The sequence below is a fragment of the Acanthochromis polyacanthus genome, chromosome 9, assembly GCF_021347895.1.
Source record: "Acanthochromis polyacanthus isolate Apoly-LR-REF ecotype Palm Island chromosome 9, KAUST_Apoly_ChrSc, whole genome shotgun sequence".
NCBI classification, from domain to species: Eukaryota; Metazoa; Chordata; class Actinopteri; family Pomacentridae; genus Acanthochromis; species Acanthochromis polyacanthus.
Genome location: NC_067121.1, coordinates 1,314,640 through 1,326,407, shown reverse-complemented (window position 1 = coordinate 1,326,407; position 11,768 = coordinate 1,314,640). Strand labels below are relative to the sequence as shown.

General features: G+C 40.3%; 1 protein-coding gene across 1 annotated transcript; it reads left to right on the top strand.

The window, feature by feature from the left end:
• The first annotated feature begins 302 nt into the window (after window positions 1–302).
• Window positions 303–11,474, top strand: LOC127535528 (homeodomain-interacting protein kinase 1-like). Its single transcript, XM_051953804.1, has 20 exons — window positions 303–479; window positions 907–1,031; window positions 1,324–1,764; window positions 1,855–2,074; window positions 2,557–2,777; window positions 3,444–3,588; window positions 3,882–3,990; window positions 4,889–5,185; window positions 5,857–6,404; window positions 7,945–8,165; window positions 8,336–8,463; window positions 8,615–8,880; window positions 9,188–9,402; window positions 9,572–9,760; window positions 9,908–10,089; window positions 10,188–10,311; window positions 10,398–10,508; window positions 10,599–10,673; window positions 10,790–10,962; window positions 11,114–11,474. The coding sequence occupies exons 10-20, from the start codon at window positions 7,965–7,967 to the stop codon at window positions 11,406–11,408; spliced, it is 1,959 nt and encodes a 652-aa protein (XP_051809764.1). The 5' UTR covers window positions 303–479; window positions 907–1,031; window positions 1,324–1,764; window positions 1,855–2,074; window positions 2,557–2,777; window positions 3,444–3,588; window positions 3,882–3,990; window positions 4,889–5,185; window positions 5,857–6,404; window positions 7,945–7,964; the 3' UTR covers window positions 11,409–11,474.
• The last annotated feature ends 294 nt before the right edge of the window (window positions 11,475–11,768 follow it).

Here is an 11,768-nt window from a genome sequence, read left to right as displayed (position 1 = left end):
CTGGCAGGCTCCGAAGCCCCGCCCACCAATGAAACGAAATATGGAGTCATATTTTCATTTTGGGGGTGAAAACGAAAAAACGAAAAAACGAACCGTTTCCTGTTTTTTTGTTTTTTGTTCAAAACGAAAAAACGAAAAAACGAACCGTTTCCTGCTTTTTTTGTTTTTTGCTCAAAACGAAAAAATGAAAAAACGGCTTGATTTTTTGTTTCTGCTTGTGTCTTTTATAGCCGGGAATCAAACGGATAAAACGTACCTTGTCCCCCCCCCCCCCCATTTTATGACATGGTACATTCCAAATGGAACGGCCAGAAAGAGTCCGACGACTGTAGTCTGCAGTGGGTCAGTTGCAGCAGGCTACCTGTGCACAATTCTGCCGTTTGCAAGACTGTTGGAAATCCTATAAACTGACTACGCCACGGATGAAACTCGAAATGCTTTTTCAGGCATGGATCCTACAACAGTTGCAGTATTGAAAGGTAATGTTAATTTGCTTTGACATGTCTTTGCATGGTCAGCTAATTGTGAAGTTAGCTAAGTCCTCACATGCTAGTTTGAACAAACTGACCTTCTAGCCAAATGTGGGCTAGAAACAGTGAACAGCTACACGAAAAGTCTTGCCGTAAAAATAGTTTATATTATTTTATTGTCAGAAACAGAAGGAACAACTTTTAGGCAGCTATTAACTTTAGCTTTAGCATGTTTTGTGTTGCACGTTAGAATGGTTGCGGAGGGTTGGTAGGGGAGGCGCGCGCGCGCGCGGCTGGGTTCAAAATCATGGTTAGACTTTAGCTAAATGTAGATATATGTTCCTGCTTAAGCTGTGCTTCTGTGCTGCCACCACTGACTTAACCAGGTTATGACCTCATACTGTGTATTTACAGTGTGATTGTATGTGTTTTTCAGCTGCTAATATTAGCACAGAATTGCTTCCCAGTCTGTCTAAGGAGGACTTGCGTGACCTCTTTCCGGGGCCTGAGCACTTTTTCCGAAGGAAAGCCATTTGGAGGACCACTCATGGTGAAAATGAGGTGATATCCGATTTTAACGTTGTGTGGACATTAAACTATGCTGTGATTTACAATTTCAGTGAAACTGTCATGCTCTGTGTCTTTTGTTCCCTGTTCGTTTTTCTGTTTTATTTTGTAGTGTCTATTCTTCCTAACTTTCTCTAGTCTTCCTATTTGTTCTTTGCTACCTGTTTGGTTGTAACTGCATTTTGGCCCAATCCTGCAAAACCTGACGGAAACATTTCCTTTTTGGTGTTGTTGCTCGTAGTGCACTACTTACAATTACTGTGAGATCAATTTTTGTGTTTTTCAGTGTGAAGAACTGGAGCAGCCTCACCTAGGCACCTCCTCTGGAACTTATGATGGTGCCACAATTCCAACTACCCCAAACGCTTTGTCCACTCCTTCTTCCTTCCCTGCACCTGTCCCCTCTTCAAAGCCAGGAGACAGTGCCAGCAGAACTGTACAGCTTCAAAGTCCACAATATGTTGTATACACAGACACAGAGCTGGAGCTGTCAAGAACCACCTTTTTTGAAAAACAGCGTGCTGGACAAGAAGAAGACTTCACACTCTCCAAAGAGCTTCGCTGTCGCATAATAAGGAACACAGTAACAAGCATGATCGCCATAAAGAGAGCTGCAGGCGATGACTTCCGATATCCAAGTAGCCGTGAGCTAACTGCGATGGCTCAGCGTCTGATTGTATACTACCCAATGCTGCGGGACAGGTCTGCAGCCAGTGGAGCTGAGTGGGTAGGAGGATATGCTTTATTCGGGATCGGAGCTTTTATGCCGTAATTTCATTACGATCAATGTGATTTTTACGTTCCATGTTTTTGTCAGGAATCTGTGAAGAAGCAGCTTTTGAGAAGGGTCCAAAATGTGACAACCCCCAAAAAGAAGCAGGGAGCAACTCCTTCAAGAAAGAGGCGACTGGCCATCAGCTTTGAGAGCAGCAGCCATGGGTCACCCACTGATGACAGCGGGTCCAATGCTTCAACTTTGAGCTTGGAAACATCACCGCAGTCTGGAGGCACTTCCCCGGAGGCTGAACAGGTGGATGGTAAGAGCACATACTGAGATTGTGTTTTTGTATTAAAATTGCTACAAGTATTGAAAAGGGGGAGTGCCTTTAAGGTATTAATCATTAATCATCAAGATTATCTTTTCATGATAGCAGCTTTAGCTCAGTCTGGTTCTGGTGGATCAGCTGGAAAGAGCAGAGAGAGAAAGAGAGAGAATACTCCTGCTGACTTAAGACTTCAGACTCGTAACTATTACTTCACTGGAATACGCTAAAGAAATATTGTATTTTATTATCAATAAACATCTACTCCATATAGAGTTGAGTTGTGAGAAAGTGTGGTGAGTTGTTGCGGATGTACTGTCACATTTCTTTTTAGAAGTCATTTATACATGGTTTAGTTTTAGATACAAACATTGAAATGATTAAACTAAAAGTCAGTAACTTTGAATATTTGTATGTTTCTTCAAACTGTAATGGCAGAAAGTGAAACAGTAATCATAATTTCATTTCAACAATAGGGCCTGAAACTACTGACAGCCCACAGAACCAGGCCAGACACTACAAAGTTCTGCAGGAGCTATACAAATCCAAGCCCAGGCCCAACAAGAAGGATGTTGCCCAGCTGTTGGACCTGGAATACCAAGCAAGACGGGCTTACATCGACTCTGATGTTCTGAAGGAGCACGACAGACCTACCAAGATTCTTCAAGCATATCCCTGCTTCAGAGAAGTGGATCATGTAAGCAAATGAAATCATTTTAAGTTGATTTATGTTTAATATGATTGTATGTGGGGCTGCACAGTGTCGTAGTGGTTAGCACTTTCACCTTGCAGCAAGAAGATCCCCGGTTCAAATCCCGGCCTGGGATCTTTCTGCATGGAGTTTGCATGTTCTCCCTGTGCATGCGTGGGTTTTCTCCGGGTACTCTGGCTTCCTCCCACAGTCCAAAAATATGCTGAGGTCAATTGGTTACTCTAAATTGTCCATAGATGTGTGATTGTCTGTCTGTGTATGTAACCCTGTGACAGACTGGTGACCTGTCCAGGGTGTCCCCCGCCTTCGCCCGAGTCAGCCCCGACCCTAATGAGGATAAAGCGGTGTATAGAGGATGGATGGATGGATGGATGCATGTATGTTAGTTTACAAATGATAGATTGTTAGCCATTTTCCATTTTTTAAATTAAGGACAGATGTTGGCCAGGTTCTTTTTTGCACAAATTGTTTCATAATTCACAAAGCAGGTCACTCTGCAATTTCTACTTACATAGAATAGAACTTTATTGCTCCCCGAAGGGAAATTCATTTGTTTGGTCTTTACATAATGGGTCCAGACATTTTTTCTTGACTAGATTTTGATTGGAATGTTGATTTAACAGGTATTTGCTATGTGTCCTTTTGTGGTAGATAATGGATGAACTGCAGCGGATCCTCAATCAAGGAAACCCCCACTTCATACCTGAACTGAAGAACCGCTGGAAGACCTTTTGTGAGAAGATCCAGTTTTATGGCGTTTTCAAAAAAGTCATGAGACCTCCACTGGCTGATAAAGGTAATTACTTATCATTTGATGACTTAAGAATCCATGAGCTGACCACAGTAGTCAGTGCTGCTGGTGCTGCTCAGTTTCACACATCCACCAAGTATTTTCCATTTACATAACTTGTCAACCATCCTAACCACTTCTACCATGTGCTTTTTTCATTTTCCCACCTGCAGTTTACTGCTTCTTGCAGTCTCTCCCAACCACACTCACTTCTGTTTCTTGTCTTGTTACTCTGTTTTATGTTGTTTTTTGAATAACTGACTGCAGTAAATAAAATTAGGTGGTTTTGTTTTTCACAGTAAAGCGAGGGGTTGCGATGATGAAAGCTTTGCCAGACGTCTTCCCATCACCCATTGCTCCACCCAAGAAGTTGGGGCATGCAAGTGAGGGCATTCTTCACATCTTGAGGTAAAAAAATGATGTTTGATAGTTTTTCACATGCTTTACAACAGGGCTATTAAACTCTATTGTTAAGGGACCGCATTTTTAGACATTCTCCTGATTTTTTTTTTATTGTAAATATTTGCTTTTGATACATCACACCACTGCATTTTGAAAACATTCATATTGCCACACTGAGAAAGGAATAGGCCTACTTTAAGAAACTGGGTGAAGCGCTCAGTTTCATTTTCTTTGCAACATAAGCTGTGATACAGCCACAGAAGTAAACAAATTTGAAAGAGATGTATTCTACAGCACATCATATGTCATGTGGCATATAATGTGGTCAATTCTGACATCTCCTATCAAGCTACATCACGGCACTTCTTAAGTACTAAAAAGAAGCAAACGACAGGATTGAGTAAAGACATTTCAGAAATTAAACAATCACTGAGCTCGCCTGTGTATTTGATCCCACGAAACAGAAATGATAAATGCTTCCAATATTTTGACATCAGACTGCTTTTACTGCCTTAACCCAGTGAAGCTGTTTATGAAGAATATTGTTGCATTACGAGAGCGTGGCAATGACCAAAGAAAAATGTCTAACATTACAAAGAGCATATCTGGACGACTCACATCAGTCAGGCAAAACAGAATGACAGCTGTAGTTGCAGGCTGTGTAGTAGGCTCCTTGACACACATCCATTAAAAGTAATAAACACTGGCTCACAACTACTTTGTTTCTTTTACACTTAACTTTCTTGTCTTGTGTCACTTCCACATATTCATTTTTATTTCAATTATAGACAAAGACGAGCATTGCTACCCTGCCACATATCCATTTAGTTTACTCTCATAAACACACACACAAATAAGCTTCAATTCACACTTAATTAGCCTCATATTTCTATTTGTGTTTCAGTCTGTGGAAGACCCCAACGCTTTCCTGAACGCAAGACCGCTCTCCAGCCCTGTAGTGATCGTCTGTGAGAGCAACTGCATTCTGGCCATCGGAACCATGCCTGTGCTGATCTTCCCAAAGGAGGACATCTCAGTGTGATGTACATCATGGCATGCTGCTACACCTTTCACCTCACATACCCCAAGTGCATAACCACACTCCTCTCTGTGCTGCAGACAGAGGTCCTCATGGATGCCATCCATGACCAAGACATGACTTCTTCATATAAAAAAGCTATGGCTGAGTGGAGGAAGTTCAGTGAGTAGGCTTGTACGTTGTTCTGTAGTTCCAGAAAATGTTAGATGAGTCAGTTTGTTCAGGTCTTAGCATTTGTTCAGGGCTCCTCAGAGCACTTTCTTCTGTAAAATGTTTTTGATACAGATTGCACCTTAAATATAATAAAGAGGTGAAAAGAAATTGGATTTGTATCTTCATTTAAGCAAGTGACATTTACTGTTCTTGTAGTCAGGATCACTGATTATAAGCATGAATATTTTTGAATTCCACAGCATTTGGCTCATTTTAAGAATTTTAAGAAAGTTATCCTACATAGAGAGAAAAATATTCTGAACTGTTGCCGTTCCATCAAGAAAAGTAAATTAGATTTTAGTATAACTTTTCAAGTAATGTAATGCTTACTACATATCATTATGTCAAGACAATGGCACGAGCATTTGCTTCATTTCAGAATATTTTTCAACATATTGAGAAAAGAGGTCTCATATTTTTATTTCTTCCAAGAAAAATGCACTTGTTATTAGTGAGAATATACTAATTTTAAGGTATTTTGGGTTTCATTGAGGTTAGATATTTTTACTTGTTTTGGAAAATCTTGACAAGCCAAATTTTCTTGTTCTGTTGGCAGATAATTTTGCTTAGTTTAAGTAATATGTCACTTGTTTTTGTGGGTTTTTTTCTTGTTTTTGAAGGAGGACTTTTTGCAGTGTAGGAGAAGTAAAGAAGGGGAAGTTCATACGTCAGGTGGCAGATGAAGATGGACAGAATGACTTTCAGCCCATCAGGTCATCCATGAACAAATGGAGACAGATCTTACATTATATGAGATGGAACATTTTAAATTTTACTTCAACATAATTGATGGCACAATTTACCCCCAGCATGTTTTCTGCAAAGGCTCAACTAAGTCCAAGTTTGTTCCCTTTGGAAAGCCATATTCCTCATATACAATGACTACACCAGTGTTTCAGCATTTTACATGAACCCAAATTTATCCACTGTGTGCTTTCTTTACAGTAAATATGACAGCTAAAAGTTTAAAAAATAACAACATTACATATATGCTGCTTTGTTTACATTTGAACGAGGTAGTGCTGCATTTAAATCAGGGTGCAGACAGTTCTGCACAGTGTCTTCCAGATTTCAACAAGACAACAGGACGACTTGAAACGAGCAGGACATCGAGATTAATCTCAACTTTAACCTTTCAAGAAAACCCAAAGAAGCCAACATTTTTGAGGTAAGTGACTTCACTGCTCTGCTTGATGAAGCAAACACCAGAGGAAACATTCAGAAGGAAGTTTTAAAATCTATTTTTCTACAACTCTGTCCAATTTGTAATGAAATCTGTGAGTCAGAACAGGATGTAACACTCAGTTTTTTACTGGTCTTGTAATTTTTAACATCTTGTTATTAAAAAGTAAGATCTTAGCAGTGTGGAAGGGAAGTGATGTGTTCAGGTTTGGTCATAACTGGATAAAACCAACTCCTGTAAAGAGCAGGACAAACATGTTTGTGAAGACAAAATATGGTTTTAAAGCTCCAAACTTGGAATAATTTGACTATAACCATGACCAAATACATAGATATGTTGGGATAGCAGGATTTTTCTACTGGGAAATATTCATTTTGGAGAATATAAAGATAATCTGATGTGTTGATGTGAGCAAGAGTTAAGATCACTTTTTTCTGATCAGTAAATTCATTCAGTAAGTGTAATAAGTAAGGTAATAGCTCATTCTGTTTCCTTAACTTGCAACATGGAATCCAAAATGAAATTGGATTAAGCTATCCAGCAATATTTTTGTTTTTGGTGCTACAACTTGTCATATCTGCTCAATCAGTTACTAAAGTTCATCACATTTTCTTTTTCATTTTTCTGACCAAGCATTTAATGTTAAAAAAATCTTCTGTGTGTTTTATTTTGTATTATCCTGGCATGAAAGTAGAAAAGTGTCAGAAAATATCATTGGTTGATTTCTGCATTATTGTTTTTTTGGGGTAATGTGTGCTCAAAGATGAGACTTTCAGTGACAATTTCAATTATTTTTTAAATTTGATTTTGATTTGTAAATAAACATACTGAACACATTTCTAAAAGTTAGCCTTTTTCATATATTTGAAATGTATTTTATGTGAGAAAAAATCTGTCAAATGAGACATGGTTGAGCAGAAAATGTTCTAATAAATGAGAGATTTCAACAATTTATAACAACATTACTCAGAATATGTCACTATAAGTTATTAAGTGCAGATAGATGAGGAAAACAGGGCCAGTTTTAGTCATTTAAAATGCCATTTTCAAAATTAAACAATGCTGAGAAATTTTAAATTGTTTTTAAAGGCATTGTAGAATTCATGGCAAACACAAAATCTCTGAGTGGAGACACCATTTCAATTTATTTTATTGAGTTATTTATTCGTTTATTGAGTAGTTCAGTGAAACCAGCTTAACACCAAACTCAGAGACTTCCACATTTCAGCAAAATCTAGATAACCAAACTTTTGTGAAGTAAGTAACTCCACTCTTCTGTTTAATGAAGTAAAACTTTGGAGTTTCTGAGGAAACATCCATGTAGTTTTGCTGCAATACTGTCCAATATGCCTTATAACACAATTCAGAACAGGTTGTAACACTCAGTGCTGTTGTTTTATGATAATTGGTTCAATATTCAGCAAATATGATTGAAAACTGAGATCACTACAGTGTGGTAGATTACCAATGGTTCAACAAGACATCCATAGAATATGGTTCTCATTTGTGTCTGCTTCACTTTCAGTCTTTTTTGACAAGATAAAAATGAACAATCAAAGTTCATCCTCATCCTCATCTTCCTCTGAGGAGAGTACTACAAGGCATCCTTTCGAAGTCCCAGAAGACTACAAGTTGATGCAAAACCTGGAACATGGAAGCTGTGGATTTGTGCCGGAACGTATGACAAACAACACTGAAGAGCACGAGGCCATAAAGGTGTCCGAACGGAACTGTCAAGACCATGAGGTAGGACACTGATTCCAGCTGAACAGTGACACAAAAAAGACATTGTTTTAAAAAGAGGTAGTACCACGACAAGATTCTGAGTAGTGGTACTGCTCATGTTATGTACTTTTTAGTTGTTGAGAAGAACTGATTGGACTCTGTGGCTCAGCAAACATATTGTCTCTCCACAGGTGAAAATCCTGAAAAAACCCATGAGCCACAACTCAAAGGAGAAGGACAGAACCCCCCCCAGTGATATCCTCGACCATCCCTCTATCACTAGAAGCGACCTCAGCAGCAACTCCCCCACCAGCAGTTGGTAAGTGTGTTTCTGTTTACTTTGTACACAGGTTGTGAGACATTAGCAGCCCAGCAGGTGACAAAAGACTGATATGGACTTTTGTTGATTTTCATGTTTACATTCTCTGCTTGTCGGATGTAAACCCAACCGTGTATGTTTCCTTTTTTAGCGATGAATCTAGACCCTCCACCACCGTGTCCATCATGGTTAAGCCTGCAGATCCAGAGAACAGAATCAACCTGACAGGCTTGCCTGATGATGAAAGTGACCTGAAGAGCAGTAAGCTTGAGGACAGTGACACTGCTAAAGACACTGAGAACAACAAGGACAATGATGAAGACACTGAAGTCAAGAAGAAGGCGCAGAGAAAGACAAAGACAAAGAAGAAGAACTACTTCCAATGCGCCTTCTCCTGGATAAAGAAGAAGTGTTCAGGTTTGGTCATAACTGGATAACTAAAACCAACCAGTACTCCTGTAAAGAGCAGACTTCTGTTTAATGAAGTAAACACTTTGGAGTTTCTGAGGAAACATCCATGTAGTTTTGCTGCAATACTGTCCAATATGCCTTATAACACAATTCAGAACAGGTTGTAACACTCAGTGCTGTTGTTTTATGATAATTGGTTCAATATTTAGCAAATATGATTGAAAACTGAGATGACATCAGTGTGGTAGATTACCAATGGTTCAACAAGACATCCATAGAATATGTTTCTCATTTGTGTCTGCTTCACTTTCAGGCTTCTGTGACAAGCTCAAAAAGAACATTCAAAGTTCATCCTCATCTTCCTCTGAGGAGAGTACCACAAGCCAGCGTTCCGAAGTCTCAACAGGCTACACGTTCGTGAAAGAAATCGGACATGGAGGCTTTGCATTAGTGGTGGAATGTGTGAAGAACGACACCGAAGAGCACGTGGCTGTAAAGGTGCCCGAATGGAGCAATCTAGACCATGAGGTAAGACACTGATTCCAGCTGAACAGTGACACAAAAAAGACATTTTTCAAAAAGAGGTAGTACTACTACAATATTCTGAGTAGTGGTACTGGTGATGTTATGTACTTTTTAGTTGTTGAGAAGAACTGATTGGACTCTGTGGCTCAGCAAACATATTGTCTCTCCACAGGCGGAAATCATGAAAAAGCTCGTGAGCCACAACTCGAAGCAGTCAAACATCATCGACTACAAAGGAGACATCTTCATAAAAAATAAGCGGCAACTGGTGTTTGAAAAATTGGACATCAGCCTGTGGGACTATTTGCGGAATTCACAACAGCCAATGCCACTGGAACACGTCCGCACAATTATTGAGCAGGTATGACCTTCTATTGTCTCCTTATATTTCTCTCCTTGAGTGGTGCTAGAATCAACATGGGTGTTTCAGGAACCTTTACAACTTCTGCTTTTATTGTCATGTGACAGATTTCTTTAACAAACTCCTGATAAATGTTGTTACTTGCAGCTGGCTGTAGCTCTGGATACGACAAAGAGTGCTGGCATAATCCACGCTGATCTGAAGGAAGACAACATCATGATGGTGGATCGTGTGAAGCAGCCCTTCAGAGTCAAACTCATTGACTTTGGTGAGGCCGAGTACAGCTCCAAAACCAAAGCGGGAAAGCTCCTCCAAGTAGTTGCATATAGGTATGAAATACTGATACTTTTTAAACTTCTTTAATTCAGCGCTGTCTCCTTATTGTCTACTGTGTCACATCTTCATTTGATGTTTTTTCCACATTCAGAGCTCCAGAAATCATCCTGGGCCTGCCGTATTCTGAGGCCATCGACATTTGGTCATTAGGCTGCGTGATGGAGAGGATGATGACTTCAGATGGTCTCTTCGGAACAGACTCCGAATACTGGACAGTGAGTAAATTACTGCAGCTGAAACACATTAGAAGCCGTCACAGGATTAGCTTCAGGTCTAACACGGTGTTATGTTTTGTTTGCAGCTCCTACGCATGATCGGTCTGTTGGGTGTCCCGCCACAACATGTCATCGATGCTGGACGAAGATCAGAATTATTTTTTCAGAAAATGCCTGATGGTTTGTGGCAGCTGAAGGTACAATACTCCTACTGTGATTTTACCTCTGACCTTTACTCACTCAATAAGATAAAGACTTTAGTAAGCATGATTGTTTTCTTCTTTCAGAGACCTACAGAGTGTTTTGGGACCCATTTCGACGACGCAGTTTACCAGTTCAGCTCTCTGGATGAAATCGAAACGGTACGTTAGGAAGCAGCAGCTAGTTGCTGAAAATTCACCTTCATTTATGGCATTCACATTTCACGGTGGAAGGTGATTTGACCACTGTTGGACTTTCAAAATGTTTTCTTCACCAGGTGTGCTCTGAGACGGACAACCTGGCAGAGGCTGATGAGAGAAAGGAGTGCATCGAGCTCCTGAAGGCGATGCTTCAATGGGACGAGAAAGACAGAATCACCCCCAGTGGTATCCTGAAGCATCCCTTTATCACGAGAAGCTACCTCAGCAGCAACTCCCCCACCAGCAGTTGGTAAGTGTGTTTCTGTTTACTTTGTACACAGGTTGTGAGACATTAGCAGCCCAGCAGGTGACAAAAGACTGATATGGACTTTTGGTGATTTTCATGTTTACATTCTCTGCTTGTCGGATGTAAACCCAACCGTGTATGTTTTCTTTTTTAGCGATGAACCGAGACCCTCCACCAGCCTGTCCATCACGGTTAAGCCTGCAGATCCAGAGAACAGAATCAACCTGACAGGCTTGCCCGATGATGAAAGTGACCTGAAGAGCAGTAAGCTTGAGGACAGTGACACTGCTAAAGACACTGAGACCAGCAAAGACAGAAACAATGATGAAGACACTAAAGGCAATGAGAAGGACCAGAGAAGGACAAAGACAAAGAAGAAGAACTGCTTCGAACGCATCTTCTCCTGGAGAAAGAAGACGTTCTGCTGCTGCTGCTGTGTCCAAGTTTAAGGATGTGATACGTCTGATGTGATGAACTGAGCAGCACTAATGGACTGGATCCACAGTTCCTTTTTTTTTGTTTTTTTTTTTTGTTTTAAAATCAATAAAAGTCCGTATCAGTTCCTGACCTCAGCATCGTTCGCTGGGTTTACCTTCACCCCAACCGGTCGAGGCAGATGGCCGCCTTGTCTGAGCCTGGTTCTGCCGGAGGGTTCTTCCTGAAAAAGGGAGTTTTACCTCCCCACTGTCGCCAAGTGCTTGCTCAGACAGGGAATCCAAAGGAAACTTTGGATTTGTTGGATTTCTCTGTATTATTTTGTCTTTACTTTCCTCATTGAAGTGTCTTGTGATGACCCATTTGAACTGGTG